Source organism: Monodelphis domestica, chromosome 1, assembly GCF_027887165.1.
Source record: "Monodelphis domestica isolate mMonDom1 chromosome 1, mMonDom1.pri, whole genome shotgun sequence".
In the NCBI taxonomy this organism is placed as follows: Eukaryota; Metazoa; Chordata; class Mammalia; order Didelphimorphia; family Didelphidae; genus Monodelphis; species Monodelphis domestica.
The window spans coordinates 433,254,903-433,276,140 of record NC_077227.1 but is presented as its reverse complement, the minus strand read 5'-3'; the positions used below and the strand labels follow the sequence as shown (position 1 = coordinate 433,276,140).

General features: G+C 44.3%; 1 protein-coding gene across 2 annotated transcripts in view; it reads left to right on the top strand.

Moving 5' to 3' along the window:
* CHST8 (carbohydrate sulfotransferase 8) overlaps window positions 1-19,307 on the top strand; it is a 218,101-nt gene extending 198,794 nt beyond the window's left edge. For both annotated transcript variants that reach the window (XM_056812189.1, XM_056812190.1), the window contains 2 exons: window positions 14,949-14,980; window positions 17,559-19,307. In XM_056812189.1, the coding sequence (XP_056668167.1) occupies window positions 14,949-14,980; window positions 17,559-18,698 (1,172 nt within the window). In that variant the 3' untranslated portion in view covers window positions 18,699-19,307. The remainder of the gene's footprint in view (window positions 1-14,948; window positions 14,981-17,558) is intronic.
* Window positions 19,308-21,238: the final 1,931 nt, after the last annotated feature.

Sequence of the window (21,238 nt, the reverse complement as noted above, 5' to 3'; positions counted from 1 at the left end):
AAAATCTGTGTTTGAGTTTTGACTTTGCCATTGTCTTACTGTATGACCTTAGACTTCAATTTCCTTTTCTGTCAAATGAAAATAATAACATTTATCTTGCCTGCCTCACCAAATCAGTTGAGGTGATGTATATGCAATATCATTATCAAGGTCAGAAGGTGGGGGCTGGAGTTATTTTTTGGAACTGGCACCAGAAGGAAAGGTCACATGACACAACATGAGGATTTGTAGTTAGAGAACCTGTGTTTGAATCCCATTTCTGTCCCTTATTACGTATGTGACTTTAGGCAAGTCACTAGACCTCTCTGATCCTCTATTTCTTCATCTGTAAAATAAAGAAGTTGGATTAGATGAGGTCTCTAAGGTCCCTTTCAGTTGGAATTCACCATTGGTCCTATTTTCTACATCTGGATCGATGTCTTAGCTATTCACAGAGCAAACATTTTCCATCATGTGTTCCTCCATAGAAATCCCACTTTACTGTCCATTTCAGGAGAATCTCTACACTTGAAGCTGATCACTCTTCTCAACCCATCTATCAAAAGAATATGGGCTTAAAGAGAAACCTTCCTTCCATTTATTCATTCAGTAAGCACTTAAGCTCCAGCACTATTTGCAAGGGACTGTGCCAGACACTGGGGATACAAAGAGAAGAACAACCAGCTCCTGAGCTCAAGGAATTTATTCTCTTGGGTGCAACTCTGGACACTTCTCCCCAAATCCACTCGCTTTCATCAAAAAATATCCCCAGATCTTAAGTCTGTCCATGCACGTAGCCCCTGGGTCCTGAACCTGTCCTCAAAAACCTCAAATTTTTCCTAGACAGGCTCAGAGAGACACCAAGGCATAGCTGAGGTGGAGGAAGAATAGGGGAAAGGGGAGAGAGGGGAAAGAGAAAGGGCAAATGGAGAGACCTCAATAAGATACTAAAGAGACTTTGGAAAGGTTGAGGGAAAAGACCAGGGAGTCTTGTCAGGCCGGCACCAGGAAGACAACCCCAGAAACCAGGGATCCAAAGGATTTAGAAGAATTCCATTTTTACACTTTTTATTACCCTCCAGATCTCTAGCTATTCTGTGTGCGCAATTTTCGTTTCCCCAAAGAGACTGTGAGCTTTAAGGGGGCAAGAGTTTATATAACAGAATCACCTAGAAGGAACTTCCAAGGCCATTTAACCCAAGCTACATCTTGTAGAATTCCCTCTACAGAATCATGTATAAATGATCAGTCAGGTTCTACTTGAAAACCTTGGAATGGTAAATCCACTTCCTCCTGATGCAGCCCATTTCACTTTTGGAGAATTCTTAACTATTTGGATGGACAGCTAGGTGGTATAATAGAGTGCTGACCCTAGAGTTTGGAAGACTAATCTTCCTGAGTTTAAATCTGGCCTCAGACATTAACTGATCATGGGCAAGTCACTTTATTTGTCTCAGATGAGTTGGAGAAGGAAATGGCAAGCCACTCTAGTATCTTTGGCAAGAAAACCCTAAATGGGGTCATAAAGAGTTGGACGTGATTGAAAAATGCCTGAGCAACAACAATTAGGATGGATTTTCCCCTTCTGTAACACCCTCTCTCACATGTGAGATTCCCAAGAGATCACTCTGAGGTTCAAGTTGTTCTGTGAGTCCTTATCTATTCAAAACCTCAGCTTATGAGCCCTAAAGTCTAGATATTTTTCTTTTCTGGTTAGCCAGAGGACAAAGTTCAAAGCAAAGACCATTTAAAAACACAATAGGAAAAGTAGAACTAGAATATTTTCCTCATAAACATGGAATATATACTTCCACAAACTTACCTCAGTAGATAGAGTGGGTACACATAGGTATCCTGTATGAGGATCACACAGGTATGTGGCCACAGCATACATCTAGAGGGGAAGCTCATGGGTCTGCTAGGGAGTGTGGTGGCCAGAAATATTTCCCCTGTCTAGTCATAACTACTACATCCAGCTAACAAAAGTCAAGCAGAGCCTCCTAAACTATGATTAAGTCTTCTTTCTTTAACCCATGGATTGAGCTGTGTCTTTTATCTTGGATATAACTCAGGGTTGAGAATTCCCAAGATCCTTCAAAAGTTTTGAGTCAGAACAAAAGTCAAAAAAGGCAAGAGCATTGCTTTCCACCAAGCACGTCACCCATTGTGCCTTGGTTTACCTTCTGAGACAGTCAAACAAAGGCTAATACCTCTTCCAGGTAACTGCCCTTGAAAGAATCATCTCTTCCCCTAAAGTGATTTCCTTCCTTTGCTTCCCCCAGAGCACAGCCAAGCACAGAGCTAGGAACTTGGTGACAAGCAGAGAGAAGTTAGTAATCATCTGACATAAAATCTAAATGGCTTGTGTGAACCAAGCAGAGTCAGCCAGATTGTTCTAGAATGTCTTTCCCTTGCCTGCTTCCCTCCCCCCCTTTTTCCCCCCCATCTCAAGCATTACAAATGTAACTTGCCCTCCAAGGTCCAGCTTAACTGCTTCCATGAACCTTCCCTGGCTACCTTAGTCTATACTGCTCTCTCCTTCTCTCTCCATCCATACAAACAACCCATTATCTAATTTCACTGCCTGGTGTTGAGTTTTTTTCCTGAGTGTGACTCTTATCTCCCCTAAGTGACGACAAGTTCCCAGAGGTAAAGGTCTTATTCATCTCTGTAAGCTCCTCAGACCTAGCGTAGCACTGGACATATAGCATTCACTTTGTGACTGGTTAACGGCTTTTCGTATTTGGGGAGGATTGATCAATCAAGCAAGTTCCCTAAATGCTGAACAAAATCATTTCTGTCCTCAAGGAGGACATTCCATCGGAGGAGATAATATGTATGTATATATGTGTGTGTGCATGTGTCTATGTGTGTCTGCACATATATATATATGTTTACATGTGCTTGTGTGGGTACAGATACTTGCATATGCATTGATTTGGAGCTGGAAATTATTTTGGAAGTCATGGAGTCCAACCTCATCTCACAGAATAAATTAAGGCAGACAAGAGGTTAAGTGGCACATATCAACGTCATGCAGCTAGTAATTGTCTGAGGTCCGACTGGAACTCGTTCCAAGTCCAGTGCTTTCAACTAAAAAAATAAAGTATGCTAGGTAATTGGAGCAGAAAGCCAGTGAGAATATAGAGGTCAAAGTGCTTAAGAAAACTTTTCTCCTCTCCCCAGAGCCTCCCACTGATCCCATGTGCCTGTTTCTGGCACCCTCAGTTCTAGAAACTAGAAAGTGGAGCATGATCTAGCTCCTTAATCAAAGGAAGGAGAGAATCTGAACATAAACCCAGAGTTAGAAGAGATCTATCCCCTTTTACAGATGAGGATACTAAAGCAGAGAAAGGTTCAGTGCCCAGGGTCACATAGGTAAGAGGAGTCTGAGGTGGGTTTTGAACTCAGATCTTCCTGTCTCTGGGTCCCATTCTCTGTGCACTACACATATCCCACTGATATTGGGATTGCAGAGGCAGGATTGAAAGTTTACAATTTTGAGTCCAAAAGCATTTGCCTGAGTTCTTTCAGCATATTAATAGTGAAAAGGCAAAAATTAGAACACAAATCTCTGAACTCCTCGCTGTTGACTTTTCCCACCTCCCTCTTTGGGCTCCTCCTAAAATGTTCCTCTTGATTCAAAGCTATGGGTCCCCAGGGAATCTTCCCAATAAAGTTCCACACAATCTCCTTTTATTTTTCTTTAATGCTTACCTTCTGTCTTAGAGTTGATACTAAGCATCAGTTCTAAGGCAGAAGCTATGGGCTAGGCAATAGGGGTTAAGTGACTTGCCCAGGGTCACACTGCTAGTGTCAGGTCAAATTTGAACCCAGGACCTCCTATATCCAGGCCTGACTCTATCCACTTAGCCACCTAGCTTCCCCTCTTCATTGGTTCTTAAATTTTCTGGACTCACTCTTCAATTCCATTTAAGTAGGCATTTATTAAGTCTCTGCTAAATGCTTGGCTGGGCACTGGGGATACAGAGCCAAAAATGAAAAGTTCATGCCCTCAAAGAGCTCAAAATCTAAAGGATAAATAATATCTACCCCATAAATAAAATAAAACAAATAAATAGAGAGTCATTTCTGAGGGAGTGTGCATAATTGAAGGGGGTGCAGTGGGGGTGGATCAGGAGAATCCTCCTAGAGAAAGTGGGCTTGAGTTGAGCTTTGAAAGGCAATAGGGATTCCAGGAGGTAGAGTTGAAGAGTGAGAGAATTTCTATCTGCTGGCCTATGAAAGGGCATGGAGGATAGAAATGTCATGCTGGAGGAGCTACAAATACTCCACTAAGGAAACCTTGGGGCCTCTAGGTGGTAGTGGATAGAGCACTGGGTTTTGAGTCAGAAAGACATCTTCCTAAGTTCAAATCTGGACTCAGACACATACTAGCTATATGACCCTGGGAAAGTCACTTAATCCTGCCTCAGTTTCCTAATTGATAAAATGATCTAGAGAAGGAAATGGCAAACCACTCCAGAATCTTTGTCAAGTAAACACCAAATGGAGTCACAAAGAGTGGGACATGACTGAAGTGACTGAACAACCAAAAGGAATCCTCCGAGTCCTATTTATTGGACTGGATTTGCCTGCACTCTTTCCAGGCTGGCTCTGTATGGACTCGGTCCTCACTCCTCCTCTGCCCCACCCCCCCAGTCTTTTCTCATATCCATAGGCTGGGCTGGACCTTCATTTCCCCTCCTGCCGATTGAGAGTGTGCACCGTCCTTGTCAAAGTCAGCTGGCGAAGGCTGCTTTATGCAAATGCTAAATGTGACAATAGAGAATAATTGAAAGGTGTTAAGTAGAAATTGCAAGTAACTGCTGACAGTGCCTGAAAGCTAATGATGCTAATTAAGGTATTCCCAGGGATGGGGCCAGGAAAAAGCCGGATCTGTTGCTTGGAGCTGGCTCCTGCTTGGGGTGCAGTTCTTAGGGAATGTAAATGAGGTGCAGGAAATGTCACTCTCTAATGAGGACGCCCAAACAGCCTGGAGGAGACACCAGGGATGGGAGTAAACACCGCTGACAGACCAACCATCCACTGCCTCCTACCTGGGACTTTACCAGAGCTCCCTCTCTCGGGTCCTCTGAGCTCACCCTTCCAGGTGTCCTCGACTTCCCAGCTCCAGCCTGCTGCTGGGTCCTGGGTGGATGGAGAGGGGATCATGATCTACTGGCTTCTTAGAAAAGCAGGGACCAGATCTTGGGTCTTGGGAACCACCCGTTACCCTACAGTCTTTTCTGCAAAAAGGTTGACCTGGAGCCTTTGGGCTAGAAGAGGAATGCCATTGTCCCAAATAATTATGAGGTAATTCTCTAGTATAAACTTGAGCTGATAAAACCAAATCTTCCAGGCTTAGAAAGACTTACACATTCTTAGCAACCATACCCATAAGGGCACCTGTGTTGCTGAGCTCCAAGAGATTGGGAGAGACACACACAAAGTAGTCAAGGCCCCTTGGGTCAGCTCTGGGTGTAAAGGATGGGTGAGGTCTGAAAGAGTATGGGAAAAAGATAACAGGAAAGGAAGAGAGATGTAGTAGGAAGATTAGCATGACCAATGGGTGAGCTCTGAATGATCACAAGGAGGCAGCATCCCCTTCAAAAGCATCATGAAAAGACCTTGACTTTTCATACAAAGTCCAAGGGCACTGCAGCCTCTGGAGTATGTTGGGGGCCAGAGGGCGGAATGACAGAATGGAGGGCATAGCCTCAAAGTTATTGGGTCCTGAAGGATAATGATGTACTGAGAGAGTAGAAAGTCACTTGCTCTAGAGGCAGCTAGGTACTTGGAAGAACCTGGATTCAAGTGTGACTTCAAATACTTCCTAGCTTGTGACCCTGGACAAGTCATTTAAACCCCATTTTCTTAGCCCTTGCCACTCTTCTGTCTTAGAATTGATATTTAGAATGTAAGGGTTTAGAAAACAAAAAGTCATTTGTTCCCTTCTTGGTTGTTCCACATTATCCTGTCCCATCCTCCTCAGAGGATCATCCTGAGATACTTGTTTCTCTTCTTTCCTTTCCTTTTGTCTTCTTTTCTTTCTCTCTCCCTTCTTCTGTCTCTTCCTATTCCTTTCCCCTCTTTTCTTCTCTCCTATCCAGACAGCCCAGGCTTCCTCCCTGCTTTCTTATGTACCCAAACCCCAGAGCATCTCCGAGTTGCCATGACTTTCCTCAGCCTCTACCAGGCCTAAGAGCAGTGCTGCCTATTGTCCTTAAATTGCTCCTGCACCTGATCTGAGCCAGGTTGCCTAAGATAGCATCTTAGAACCTGCTGGCCTTAGGGTCAGGCATGCCCATTCCCAGAGTTAGTGTCAATGTCCTACTCATGGCAAGAAGGTGCCTCCAACAGGCACATTAGTCCTTTCCAAATGGGACAGTGAATGTGGGTGGATTTTCCCAGGGTACCACATTAATGAATTCACCAGTAATAGAGGGCAGGAAGGAAGGCCTCACTGGCTCAGGTTCTAACTTGTAGAAGTATATAAGTGCAATATCTCTCTGGCCTTCTAGAAAACTATAAAAGAATCTAGGTGACTCAAACACCCCCCTCCTACTTCTGTGGGACAGCCCCAGTTCACCTAATTCAATTATATTATCACACAGGCATTCTACTTTGGGAAGCCACATAGTTTATTAAGTATAGCAAATCCATAAGAACTTCAAATGCTCTCCTGGGTCATATAGACTCACTCCCTAAGTATTCTCCAAGCTTTTACTCATCCCACACCCTCCAAGATTTTGGGCAAGACCAAGAGAATAGCTCATATGTCTAGGACCTACCTTGTATCCATTATGCAAGTCGGGGGGAAAGGTAGGGAACAGTGAAGAAAGGTGAATGGTCTCCTAACCTTCTCATTGACTGCTGAGGTTTCATGGCAGCTGCCAGTCCAACACTACTCTGAATCCATCCTTGTCATTGGCACTCTAGTCCCTGGCACCTTAATGTAACATGAGGAATTAGACATCCCAGTCACTGACCCTGGAGTCTTGCCATCATAGATAAAGAGCTGGAAGAGATCTAGTACAGATAAGGAAACTGAGACCCAGAAGGATGAAGCAACTTACCCAGGGTCATATAGGTGTAAGTGTCTAAGCAGCTGGTGTACCACAGTGACAGCAGCAGCCAGTGGCAGTGGTGGTATGACCCCTCGCTAGAACATGTTCTTTTTTTTGCTCCTGGCCTCCAACTGAATGTTGGGCTAAAAAGAAAGGGTTTGAATTTCAAGGGCAGAGAGTAAGAAGAAAAATGAACAATCCACCCCACCTCTGTACTGGATTCTTCATGGTCTCAGACCTTTCAGGAGGTCTCTGGACCATCTTGAGTCCATGCTCAAATCCCCGTGGGTTCTCCACTCCCCCCAGCCTTAGCTTGGGACATATCCGGTTTGTAGGAAGATGGAAAAGGGGCAACAGAGACAATATTCCCAAAGGGAGAGGCAGTCCTCAGGATCTACATCACTGCTCACTCTCTAAATCATGATTATTTTCCTCTGTACCCAGGGGGAAAATAACAATAATTTAGATAGACAAGAGGGCAATGTCGGGCATTGGTTACACAAATTTTCAGGCCAATTTAATCTGGAATTAGCTATGAGCACAACATGGCCAAAGATTTAACTTGAGCCAATGCAGAAATTCAAACTAGTTTCCCCCACCCTGCCACCAACAGTTCATTCACTCCTAGGACAAGTGAAATTCAGGAACAGGAGGTGAGTGAGGAGGGAAGAGAGTGTTCTTTTATTAAACTGGAGCTCCCATGTCTCCCCACAACACCCAGGTACTCACTCCCAAGGCTGAATGATTTCCACCTTGAAATTCCAAGTTATCCTTGTGTGCCTTCCCTCTTCTCTCATTTCATGTACATCAATACAGCTGGAGTACACAGGACAACTTCTCTACTTCAGGTAAAACTCATCTCTAAAGCCTTCTGAAAGCCTTCTTTCCACCACTTCCACCCCAGCATGGAGAAAGCAAGGCTTTCCTTTGCATCTGTAAAATCCAGAAGGAATCACAGGCCCCTCAGCAGTCCCCCTCCCTGTTGATAAATAGGAAACGTTTAAATAACACACGGTGAAGAAAAACAGCAATAGATGAAAACTACGGAACATGAAATACACTTTGGCAGCCCCAATAACTCATGTCGTATTTATTATCGTTGGCACACACTCATCTCCTCTTGCTTGTGAGTCTGTTTCGCTATTAATGTAGTCTGTCCAAAAAGAGAAAATGGCTGTTTATTTCTTAATGTGGGGAGGGGGGAGGGGGGAGATAAAAGATTCCCTTGTGGATTTTTAACGAGTTATGTTGAGAAGACCCAGTAAATTGTGAGGAAAGAAAATGAAGATCATTCAAGGAGTGCTCATGAGGACATCCTCCTACCATTAGATCATGGCTGCTTTCCTCCATTCCTGGATAAGCCACCTCTCCCCAATCATCCCTCCCTCCCTGCAAAGGCCCAACCTGCTGTGGCTAACTCCAGAACTTCCTGGTGAAGAATATCTAAATGCACACAGACTCTAGAGCCTAACCTTTTCCGTGATCACACTCCAAAAGAAAGTCACCCTCTTCTAAGTCCACTTAAGTGTGTAATTTTCTTCTTAAAACATGGCACTTAGAACTTAAGGCAGTACTCTAGAGGCAATCTAGCCAAGAGGACAGTATCATCTTCATGCAGATCATTCCCACATCTACATATCCAGCCTTTGTTTTTGTCCAGTCATATCATCAAATCCCTGGATGTACCATAAGCATCTCAATATGTCCTTATCATTCATTCATGCCCATAAAATCCACCTCCTCCAGACTTCCCCAATTCCATTGTGAGCACCACCATCCTTACAGTCACCCAGGTTTGAGACCTCACATTCATTCTCAATTTTGTACTCTTACTCACCCCTTTTCCATTAAGTTGCCAAGTCTTGTCAGTTCTGTCTTCATAAAATTTCTCATGTCTGTTCCTTTTTCTCCATTCAAACAGCAAGCAACCCTAATTCAGTGCCTCACCACTTCTTTCTTAAACTATTAGTTGACAAATAGATATTTCTAGATCATAGATATAACCATGTCATTCACCTGTACAAGAAGCTGCAGTGACTCCCTATTATCTTCATGCTGATTGACATGGAAGTCTTCCCCCGTTCCACTTTGCTGCTTTGGACCATTATACCATATATATATAGGGAGCTTCGTGGATCTCCACCACCAGTGACTCAGTAGTGGTGAAATTGATGGTAGTTATATTTTGGAATTGTGCAAATATTCTCTCTCTTTCCCTGAGTTTCTTGAAAGAGTCCTAATATACACACACTATTAACTATTAATGTCCTGTTATGGGGAACAATAAGTACTCCAGTTTGGCTGGAATGCCAAATATTTAAGGGGGAGTTGAGTAAAGTTAGTTCATATCTACTACCACATCATACCTCTTACCTTCAACCTACTACCTTCATGCCTTTGCAGGAACTGTCTCCATGCCTAGAATCCTCTTCCTTCTCCCCTTCACCTCATGGAATTTCTACTTGCCTTTAAGTCTCAGCTCAATGCCTTTGTCCAAGAAGGAGCCTTTCTTGCTCTCTTAGTGGTTAATACTCTTCCTCTGCAAATTACTTGGTATTTCTTTTTTTTTTAATCTTTTGGATTAACTTATCTCTACACATGTTGTTTTTCCTCATATGAATATAAACTCATTTTTGTCTTTTTATTTCCTGTACCTGATACAGTTTGTGGAACACAGTAGATACTTAATAAATGCTCGTTTATTTGACTTGGATTGGAGAATACCATGTCTCTTATTATTCAGCCTATGATTTTTTAGGGGCTGCCATATCGCTATTAACTTTTGCTGAGTTTGCAGTCTCATAAACTCAGATATTTTACATAGAAATTTTGTCTGGCCATGCTTCCATTCCTGTGCAGTTGTTTTTTGGGACCCATGATTCATCTCTATGTTCTCAACAACATTCTATGCACAGTAGAAATTTGAATGTTTGGCAAATGACTCAAAATGATTGTTTTAAATAATGCTCTGTATATTTCTTGGCCAGTTGAATAGGATTCCCAACACCACAATGAGAAGACATTTCTTGTGACTCAGGCAAAGTCTATGAATATTACAGGAGTAATTACAATTGTGCCCTAGAGTTATTCTAGTCTAAAGAGTAGTTATGAAACAAGATAGAGGCACATGGAGCAATCGGATTTGGCCCCCTGAAGGTGGTAGGAAAATGTAGAGAGGATAGAGGAATCGCATCCTTAACCCTAAGGATGCCTCTAGACATGTTAGCCTCCCTGCTTTCTCCCACTCTTCACCTGAGTTTCAATCACACATGTTTTCATTACTTGGGTAGCTATAGATCCTGATCCACGTGGAGAATGGGAAAGGATTCTGTGTCCATACTTCAGACCTTCCAAACTAATGAAAGATGGTAGATCACTTAATGTGTACCTCTCTGAATGTTTCCCTTTAATTTAATGAGTTAGAGCAGAGATATCCACAATCTCTCAAACAATTTGTAGGGCTGGGCCCGCTGTAGGTACTTGGTTTTTAGTAATCCTCTGCCCCAGGACATATTGAGGAGATTGAGGACATGCTACTATGGCTCATCCATTCAAAGCTTGCCGGAGGATGAAAGAGACATCACCCTGATATGTTGTCGTGGTGATATTAAATGGTGGTAATAATGAACAGTCACGGTGGAGGGGGTGATGGCAACTGGTTATTGTGAAGGTGGTAGGGCTGATTTTGATGTTGGTGATAATAGTAGTCATAATGATGTTACCATAGTAATGATGTAAAGAGGTGATGGCGACAGAGAAGAGTGATAATGGTAGTAAAGGGAGTCGTAGGTAGCTAACTAATTAATGGTGGTGATAGTGGAAATGGTTGTTGAAGTAGTAGGGATGATAGGGATGATGATAATGATTACAATAGTGATAATGGAGATGATTTGATAATAGTACTGGTAGTAGTAGTAGTAGTAGTAGTAGTAGTAGTAGTAGTAGTAGTAGTGGTAGTAGTAGTTGTTGTGGTGGTGGTGGTGGTGGTGGTTGTTGTGGTTGTTATGATGATGTAGATAGGGATAATAGTATTGATTATTTTTCTTTTGGGTGACTAGATCTTCCTACATAAATACTACTACCACCACCATATAACCATCCTATCTCCTATGGAACAGTCCCTACCGTGGGCCTGAGATCAATCTATTCTCCAAAATCCTTGATAAGTCCAGTACAATTGGCTTGACCCAGGGACACACATAGATTACAATTTTTATCCTTCAAGAGATCTGGGCATTGTGGCATTTATCTAAATTACTCACAGGAAAGCAGCTTCCTCTGGGGGAAAAGTCTTAGAATATTGGACACGCCGCTAAGAGTGTTCTCTAATCAAAGTCAGATATAATGCCCTCTGCCCTGCTCTAATCCATACCTATTTAGCTTCATTTGGTTTCTTTATGTGAAAAAGCTCACAGTTCGTATTTTGACTTGCCTTTTGTACAATGAACTCTCATTTCCCAGCAAACCATGTCACTGAGACTTGAGAGAGTTCAGTTCAAGAAGTTGCTAAGGCACCAAATAAATTCCTTAATGGGTTTTTCCCAAGGAAAGAGTTTTCTTTCTCAAAAGGGCAAGTGTGGCTAGGGCCCTTCTGCAAACCATTATGGCCTAGCCGAGCTACCACATGAAAATTAAATCCACTCCTCAGAAATAACAAGACATATCCTGATAACCTAAGTGGTAAAACTTTTATCTCCTCTATATCCCAGATATTTCAAATATTGCCTTCTCTTCCTGCTCTTCCCAAAAAAAGCAGAGATGAGTAAGATGAAGAGAAGTGAAGAGCTTCACTCAAAGATTTATCAGCAAGTCACAAATGAGGCCTGCAGAAAAATTTAGGACTCTTGCCTCTCATCCAATGGTTTTCTTTCTTCCATAACCTATCTTTCTACTCCTCCAGTTCTTGATCCTGCCAAAGCATCCTTCTTGGAAGTTCCCTTTGATTGGACCTAGAAGTACCCAGCTTCTGGCCAGATTTCTGAGTCAGAACACCCAAACTATACCTTTTTTTTAATGTATTTCAGCAGTGCAGACTGGCAGAGGCACATCTCTAACAGAGTGTGCCTCTAACTCACATTGTTCCCTTTTGTTCACTCCAAATTGGCCTCTTATTGGTTCCTAGTACCTAAACTTTCTATGTACAAGTGAGCTTCCCTTTATCTCCACCTTCTAGAATTCTTGATTCCCTTCATATTGCACAGATCAGGTTCCATCTCCTAATCTCTCTAATTGTAAGTGTTTTGCAGGCATTTTGCATTTATTTAAATTACCTCTCCTTCCTAGAATGTAAGCTCCACAAGGGCAGTCCTTGAAGATTTTCTTTCTTATCTTTACACCCTCAGGTTCTAGCTCAGTATCTTGTAATTACTTTACATATTACTTTGTAATAAGTCCCATATCGATGTTTGTGAATTGAATCGAGATGACATTTGTCTGATTATTGAAAAGCTGGGGGGAGAGGTTACTCCAAAGTAACAAAGTTGGATAATTGGGAAGTTAAGTGTTAGCTTGAGAGAGAGAGAGAGAGAGAGAGAGAGAGAGAGAGAGAGAGAGAGAGAGAGAGAGAGAGAGAGAGAGAGAAGGGGGGGGTGTTTCTCAGACCCACTCCTGGCTGAATTTGGTAAAACTAGTTTGCTCTGGGATGAATATGTAAATATGCAAATTGTCATCTCTACATGTTGACAAAATTGACAGCCAAAGCAAATCTCTGGATCTGTGACACTGCTGAGGAGAAATGATTTAACAACTGCAGTCTCCAGAAGGAAATATGATGGAGTGAGCCGATGACTATAGTAGCAATCAGAGCTGTAAAACAAGGGCTTTCACTGAAGAGATCTGTAATTATGCTGTTACCAGAAGAAACACCACAGGCCTGGGAGTCATTATGTATGAGAAGCCCATGATAGCAAAGTTGCTATGAATGTTCGCAATGGTGAAGAGGGTGATGATGCAGATAGGGATATTGATGGTGATAACGGAGATGGTAATTTGTGACGTTGATAATGCTGCCACTACTACTACTGATGATAATGGCAAAGGTGATGATCTTGATGCCAAAAATAGTGATGGTGATTGTCATGATACTGGTGATGGTAATGGGTCCATTTGCCATGCTCTGATCTTGAGAAATTACTCCTTTATAGAACCAAGCTAGGAGATCTGATTTTTCATGGATGCCCCACCTTTTAGACTGTAGCATGCCATCATGGAAAAAACAACTGGGTTGGAAGACCCAAGTTTGAATTCTAGTTCTATACTTGCTACCTATGTTATCTTGAGAAACTCAGTTTCTCACTCTGTGCCTTAGTTTCCCCATTTGTAATGTATAGAAATTAGACTCGATCTCAAAGACTTCTACCTCTCTTTCTTATGCTCTTGTATCTTAAAGAGTCTTCCTACTCTTCTCTCTAATGTAGTCCTTACCCTTGCCCTCTTAAGTCTTCCTCCAAAAGCCAATTAGTTGTGATATATGGGAGATGCCCTTGGACTTCAATTTCAGCCCCAGTGACCTCTAACATGGAACCCAGGTATATAAAGCAACTTCTGTGTCCCTAGTGTAAGAGCAATAGCACCAGGGGAGCAAAGAGAATAGCTCCGAAACCCAGGAGGTACTTAGTCCCTCCTTCCCTTAATTAATAAAGCTTTTATTTGGGGCCCATTGTTCTAAAGGCACCCGTGGGGATACAGATAGAAAAACAGTGCCTACTCTCATGAAACTCCTGGCTTAGTTGGGGAAGCCAGTCATCCATGTATGCATGAAAAGGTAAACATAATAAAGGCAGAAGAGATAATATGAGGTCAGAGGAGAAAGAAATAGCTATGCATTGAAGTAGCTGAACCTCGAAGGACGTTTAGAGTTCTGATAGGTAGGGAATCAGACAGGGAAGGTATCCCCAGAAGGAGAAAGAGGATGAGCAAAACTGGAAATTCAAATTACCCCAGTGTACATAGGGAGAGAGCTGGGTAGGAGGTGGAGATGCAGATTGATGACCCAGAAGACTGATCTAGAGGAGGAGGAAAAAAATAACTGGGGAGATGAGGCTGCACCCAAGGGAAAGGGATCTTCTTTTCATAATTTTGTTCTATCTGATCTTAGAAGTGAAAGCTTTGAACTCCCTTTATGATGGGGCTAAGCATAGGAGTAGCTTGTATTGCAGGATTGAGAATGTATGAAAACTGTTTGAGCCTTTATGGTCCTTTGAGGCAAGGTCAATACTCTTGTAAGATACAAATGGTTTGAGACATGTAAATATAAAAATGGCTCACATGTGGCATCAAGAGATGATCAGAGGTCTGATCTCATCCCATAATAATAATAATAATAATAGAGACAACTATAGTATTCTGGGCTTTACAAAACATTTCCCCTCATAACAATCCTGGGAGGGAAGGAGTATAAAAGTATTATCTCCATTTTACAGATGAGTAAACTGAGGCTCAGAAAGCTAACTTTGGCAGGTTGTGTAGCTAGTAATTGTCAGAGCTCAGGCTCATACTCCAGAACTAGTGATCTTTCATCATATCATGTGTTGTCTGTAAACAGCCACCAAAAAAAGTGCATTATCTGATAGAAATAGCCACTTGTACTTCCCTTGGTTGTGGACCTCGTATTTCTTCTCTTTGGAAGCAGCAGAGACTATGGGAGGATGCCCGGCAGCTTTGCCTAGGTATCTGGAAGCCCAGTGGCTGTTCAGGGTTCCCCTTCCTCTAGTAGCAGTGGTGGCGGGAGCCACCCCCCCCTATCGCTTCAGCCATTTATAAATGGGGCCTCATCCTGGACTAGGGCAGAGACAGAGTCTGCTCGCTTGTGTCCAAAGGCGCCCGTACCCCCATGTGCACACAGGACCAACAGGGAGGGATGCCCTGATAATCATGTTCTTTTCTTTGTTCTCTTTTCAGGAGTAAAGTATAATGCTCAACGCCACCGAAACGTAAGTTTTGCCGCTGCCAAGGGAAAGTAGTGAGAGCCCTTCTGAGCCATGAATTTCCCCATTTCTCATCCATAGCTGCTTTGAGTCCCATTAATAGAGACTGTCAGTCCTGGGTGGGGGACCCTAAGAAACCAGCAGGTAAGGGAGCTGGAGGGATCCTAGTGAGACCACTCCACCTAGTGGCTCCCTGGGCAATTGCATCCACCAGCGGAGCCTACTCTAGCACAGGCACCCACCCACAGGGTCCTGGGTAGAATGGGGTGTCAGGACACTTGAGGGCCTGGGGTGGAAGATTCCCTCAGTCAGACCACTTTGTCTCCATAACAATTTAGTTTACTGTCTGCCATGTTAATTCATAAACTTGTTAACATCAGAGACAAGATGCAAGATGTTAATCAAGATAAACATGACAGAATTATTTTCTTTTGTATACATCAGTTTTCCCATCTGTAAAATGGAAGTTCCTATTTCTCCCTGCTCCCAAAAGAAGACCCAGGCTGAGAAAGTAGGGCAGTGTGCCTCAATTTCACTCCTAAGGTCTAGATTCAAATCCCTGTTGTGCTTCTGAATTCAGATACTAGGTCCATATTTGACCTTGGAAAGGGTGTTTCAATCAGTCCCCCCAGGACTTGTGGACACTTATTAGATGCTAGAGGTTCTGATAAGAGCTAGGGATACAGAGGAAGGCAACAACATGGCTGCTGTCTTCAAGGGGCTCACATTCTAAGGGGGAAAGAACTGGCAAAAATTGTATGTACAAAATGAATAATATGGAAGTATGTTTTTAATGCAATTTTATTTTTAAAATATTTTTTCCATGAATAGGTCCAAAACCCAGTGGAATTTCTCATTAGCTACAGGAGGGGTTGGAGGGGAGGGAAAGAACATGAATAATGGAACCATGGGAAAATATTCTAAATTAATTAATTAAATAAAATTTTTCAATTTAAAAAATCTATTTTTCCATGGTTACGTGATTCATGTTCTTTCCCTCCTCTCTTCCTTCCTCCATCCCAGAACTGACAAGCAATCCCCCTGGGTTATACACATATTATTACTCAAAACCTTTGAGTGATAATACATGTAGAACCTAGATTGAGTTGCTTGTCAACTCCAGGAGCGGAGAAGGAAGACAGGAGGGAGACAGCGTGAATCATATAAATTTGGGAAACTTATGTACAAATGTGTTATTAAAATAAAATAAAGATAAAACTTTTTTAAAATTGCATATACAAGAGATAGCCTGAGTAAATGGGAGATCATCTCAGAGGACAGGCACTAGCAGTTAGGGGCAACGTAGGTCGGGGGTACAGAGTTACCAAGAAAGGGCTCTTGCTGGGCATGAGATGTGAACTGAGTCTGAAGGGAGAAAGGGAAGCCTGGAGAGGAGGAAAGTAAGCTTTCTACGCATGGGACACGGTCGCTGAGAAGGCATGGATTCTAGCAATGAAGTGTTATGTTTGATAGACAGCTGGATGGTTTAGTGGCTAGTGCATCACAAGAAGTGCTGAGTTCAAATCAATTCTTGGACCCTTCTTAGCTGTATGACCCTGAGCAAGTCACTCTGTCTACCTTAGTTTCCTCATTAGTAAAATGGAGATTACAATAGCACTGACTTCCCAGAGCTGCTGTTAGGATAAAATGAGATATTTCTAAAGTGCTTTACAAATTTCAAAGCATTATAGGAATGCTAGCTATTGTTATTTTTATTTTTGTGAACAACAAAACCCAGTGTAGCTAGATCATAGTGAAAGTGAAAGAGACTAAAGTTTATATAAGACTGAAAAGACAGGAAGGAACCATGTTTGGTTGTAAGATGAGCAGTTTGGGCCAGTGATCTCCAAGTTCCCTTTCCCAGGGCAGTGGATGGAGTTCCAGAGTCAGGAAGACTCCTCTTCTTGAGCTCCAGTCTGGCCTCAGACATTTAGTAGCTGTGTGATCCTGGGCAAGTCACTTAACCCTGTTTGCCTCGGTCTCCTCATGTGACAAATGAGCAGGAGAAGGAAATGGCAACCCACTCCAGTATCTTTGCCAAGAAAACCCCAAACGGGAATCATGAAGAGTTGGGCACGACTGAAATGACTGAATAAGAAGTGCCCTTCCCATCCCTTCATGATTCTCTAATGAATAATTCCCATTCCCTTTCTGCTTTAAGCTTCATAAAACTTCCCTCCAACTGCCACCTGAAATAGGTAGTATGTGTATTAGTATCCTCTCTGGCAGAGGAGACTGAGGTTCATCAAGAGCAGGAAGGATCAGACACTCGACCCCAAGTCAAGCACTCTTCGCCCTCGAAACCTGCAGCTCTGTGCTGGAGGCTGGCGGAGGCCGCCATGCTGTTCCGTTATCGGAGATGCTGGGGGTGCCGCGAGTCTTCTTGACTGCAAGTCTAGCCATCCTCTCCATCGTCCCCTGTTGCTCTGAAAGGCCAGTAGGAGTAAAGCAATGAACGTGAGGCCTTTGTGGTCTCTCATCGGAGCGGGCAGGGTGATGGAAGGTACCTGTGGGATGCTTTGTTATGGGGCACTAAGGCCCAAGGCCCCTTTTAACCGATTTTTTCTCTTCCTCCTGCCTCCAGGACTGTCCAACAGGCAGCAGCCAGGATGGCAAAGGGACGGGGCATAAAGCCGGAGCCTTGGCAAGGGTCGCTCCCCAGGGCTCCCCGGGCCCAGGGGCACGGAGCCAGGAGCAGCAGCTGAATGGCTTGGTGCTGCTGGTGAGAGACCAGGCAAAGCCTGGGCCAGAAGGTGGCCGAGTCCAGCTCCGGCAGCGCCGGAGGAGGCTCCTCATCAAGAAGACGCCCATCGTCATTGCTCTCAACAGCTCCACCATCACCCTGGCTCAGCTGGGCCCCCGGGAAGGTGGAGCCCCCGAGGGTCACTGGCGCCGCCTCTACCAGGTGCAGCATGAGCGAAAGAGGATCATGAGAGACACGTGCGCCAAATACAAGAGCAACAGCCGCAGGGTCATCACGCCCTACCACGTGTCCCGCATCTTCGTGGAGGACAAGTACCGAGTCTTGTACTGTGAGGTGCCAAAGGCTGGCTGCTCCAACTGGAAACGGGTCCTGATGGTCCTCAGCGGCCTGGCCTCCTCCACCAGGGACATCCAGCACAACACCGTCCACTATGGCAACACTCTGAAGAGGCTGGACGGCTTCGACCGCCAGGGCATTTCTCACCGCCTCAACACCTACACCAAGATGCTGTTCATCCGGGAACCCTTTGAGAGGCTGGTCTCTGCTTTCCGAGACAAGTTTGAGCACCCCAATAGCTACTATCACCCAGTTTTTGGCAAGGCCATTCTTGCCCGGTATCGGATGAATGCCACACGGGAGGCTCTAAGGACGGGCTCGGGGGTGAGGTTCTCTGAGTTCATCCAGTACCTGCTGGACGTGCATCGGCCCGTGGGCATGGACATTCATTGGGACCATGTAAATAGGCTGTGCAGCCCTTGTCTCATTGACTATGACTTTGTGGGCAAGTTTGAGAGCATGGAGGAAGATGCCAACTTCTTCCTGCGCCTCATTGGGGCCCCCCAGAACCTGACCTTCCCCAGGTTCAAAGACAGGCACTCGAATGAGGAGCGGACGACCACGAGGATCGCCCACCACTACTTTGCGCAGCTGTCGCCTCTGCAGAGGCAGCGCACCTATGACTTTTACTACATGGATTACTTGATGTTCAACTACTCCAAGCCCTTCGATGACCTGTATTGACAGCCAAGGTGGAAGGGCCTGGCTTGGGTCTGCTCCAGGGGCCCGGTCTGGGTCTAATCTAGGACCCGGTCTGGAAGGACGGGGTGTCTTCACTCTGGGAGCTGGCATTCCCAGAAACACTTTGTATTTCCTCACTCTGGGAGCTGGCGTTTCCCAGAATACCTGCCCTTCCCAGAAGGACCTGTCCATGGAGACCATGCCCAAGACGGAGAGATGGTGGGGGCTCTGGTGCCCTTTCAGGAATCAGTGCCATGGCTGTACTCGGCTGTGAACTAAGTGATGGCAGCGGGAGTGTGTGAGTCAGCACGGCAGGGAACTCGGCCCCCCTCCTCCATTCTGAGGCTAACAGTGAAGCCCCTACAGTGCAGTGGGGCTCGAGGTAGCAGCTGTAAAAGCACAGCGCCGTGGTGTCCCGACCAGGTGGGCTCACGGAGAGCTCGGGGATCATGAGCCAGAGAGGTCTGACACCGGAGGAATCGGAGGCTGAGGCTCTGCGCACCGGTGGGAAGGTGGGGAGGGAATTCTCGGACCCCATATTCCGTTTTCCTTTGGCTCTGCAGGCAGAGATCCCTGTGGAATTGGGTTCTCAATAAAGCACATGTTTTCCAAGTAGTGTTTTTTGTTCCTTCCTTCTACCCCAGATAGCCATTCCACTTCAGACCCTGCAGATCTCATTCATCTAGTGGGGCCTATTTCAAGCTCAAGCTCACACCCCATCCTGCGAGCATCTGCATGATACTCATGTGCTGTGTCAGGCTGAGGTCATTGGGCCCCCTCCCTCCTAATTTACCCTGTGGCACATGCATCCAGGGGAATGGAATGACTGTCCCGATGCACAAAGCTCCTTCTCATCCTTTGCAGACAACTGGGTCTCTGGATGCTTGTGTGGTCCCCAAAAAAGCCCACTATTTCCTCAAAGATGTTTGGGTCAGCTCAATGGATGGAGGTTCACAGGTGTCAATCAGGGTTCTGAATTGTGGGTTGTGAGGGTATAACTGACTGTGTCACTGTGTGATGGTGTTACCGTGTGCACTACTATGAGGTACCACGTTAGCAGGGTTATGGTATTGTGTGTCACTGGATATATTTTGCTTAAGGGTGTGAATGTTGACCTGAAACTCCTCCTTGGCACCATGTGCCCTGCCACTGAGCCACTATATAGCCAGGGTCCTATTTGCTTTACAAATAGATATTGGGCTTTTTAAGACAGTTTTTTAAAGAACCTGTATCTTCTGTCTTAGAGTCAATACTGTGTTGGTTCCAAAGTAGAAGAGCAGTCAAGGCTAGGCAATGAGGGTTAAGTGATTTGCTTAGGGTCACACAGCCAGGAAGTGTCTGAGATCAGAATCCTGGACCTTCTATCTCTGAGCTTTGGCTCTTATTCCACTAAGCCACCTAGCCTGCTTCCTTTAGGAAACTTTTTCTGAGTTTATCCCAAGACTGTCTGAGCTAAGAGAAATAATCATTGAAACATTGACTTTCTTATCTTTCCGTTGGCACTGAGTGTTATGGAGAAGGCATATTTCCTTTAGAAGTATTCCATTACACATCAACATACATAAACACCACGAACCACACAAAATACTCCATCAGTGCATACTAGTACCACCATCAACTACACACACATTTATCATCCACAACACAATAAACACCCACTAAACCTGAGCACACACACAAAAAAAAAAACCTGCCAATTTCAGAAAATTCTCATTGCCCATCAGCATACAAAAGTTACTTTCCCAGAAAAGAGGACTTGGCCATCTAGACACAAGAATAGGATCCTGAAAACAACCCGGGCAATGGGGAGTTTTCAATGATGCGTCACCCCTCAGCTTTCAGAAATAACCTTCTTTGCTGGGCATTTAAAATGAACCATCCTGAGATTTGAGGGTTCAACCAAAAGAATGAGGACAAAAGAATTTTGAGAACTAAACTGGTAAGGGGCTTGACCTAACCCCAGCAGCCACCCCACCCCAGGAGGCACTTATCCACAGACTTGCCCCAGCCTTAGCACAGTGAACAGCACTTAGCATATAGCACACACTCAATAAATAGTCATTGATGGACCAACTCCATAGAAAATCATCTAGTTATGGGCCCCCACACCTGTAAAGGCTTCTGGGCAATGGGAAGAAGGACAGAAAATATCTGTGCTGATAGTGGATAAGACAGGGGAGGAGAGAGATGAGAAAGGAAAATACCAGGGACAGACTGTCTGAGGTGGGGAACAAACCATGCTGGAGTTAAATTGGAGTTCAAACTCTGTGAGAGTTGAGATGAAAATGAAAGGCCAAGCCAAGCTCTGATTGTACTGTCTATTTGTATTAACATTCATGATCAGTAATATATTCTTATACAGAGGCTCTCTGAAAGATGGGAAGATGCGGGAGATGAGTGGAAGTGAGGAGGGAAGATGAAGCATCATGAAAGGAGGCTACATCCATAGGATGGTTAAGTATAAACCTAGAGGACACCAAGTATTATTGGCAGACCCATCTTAATTCGTTCTCAGATGACAGCTACAGGAGTGGAGAATCCTA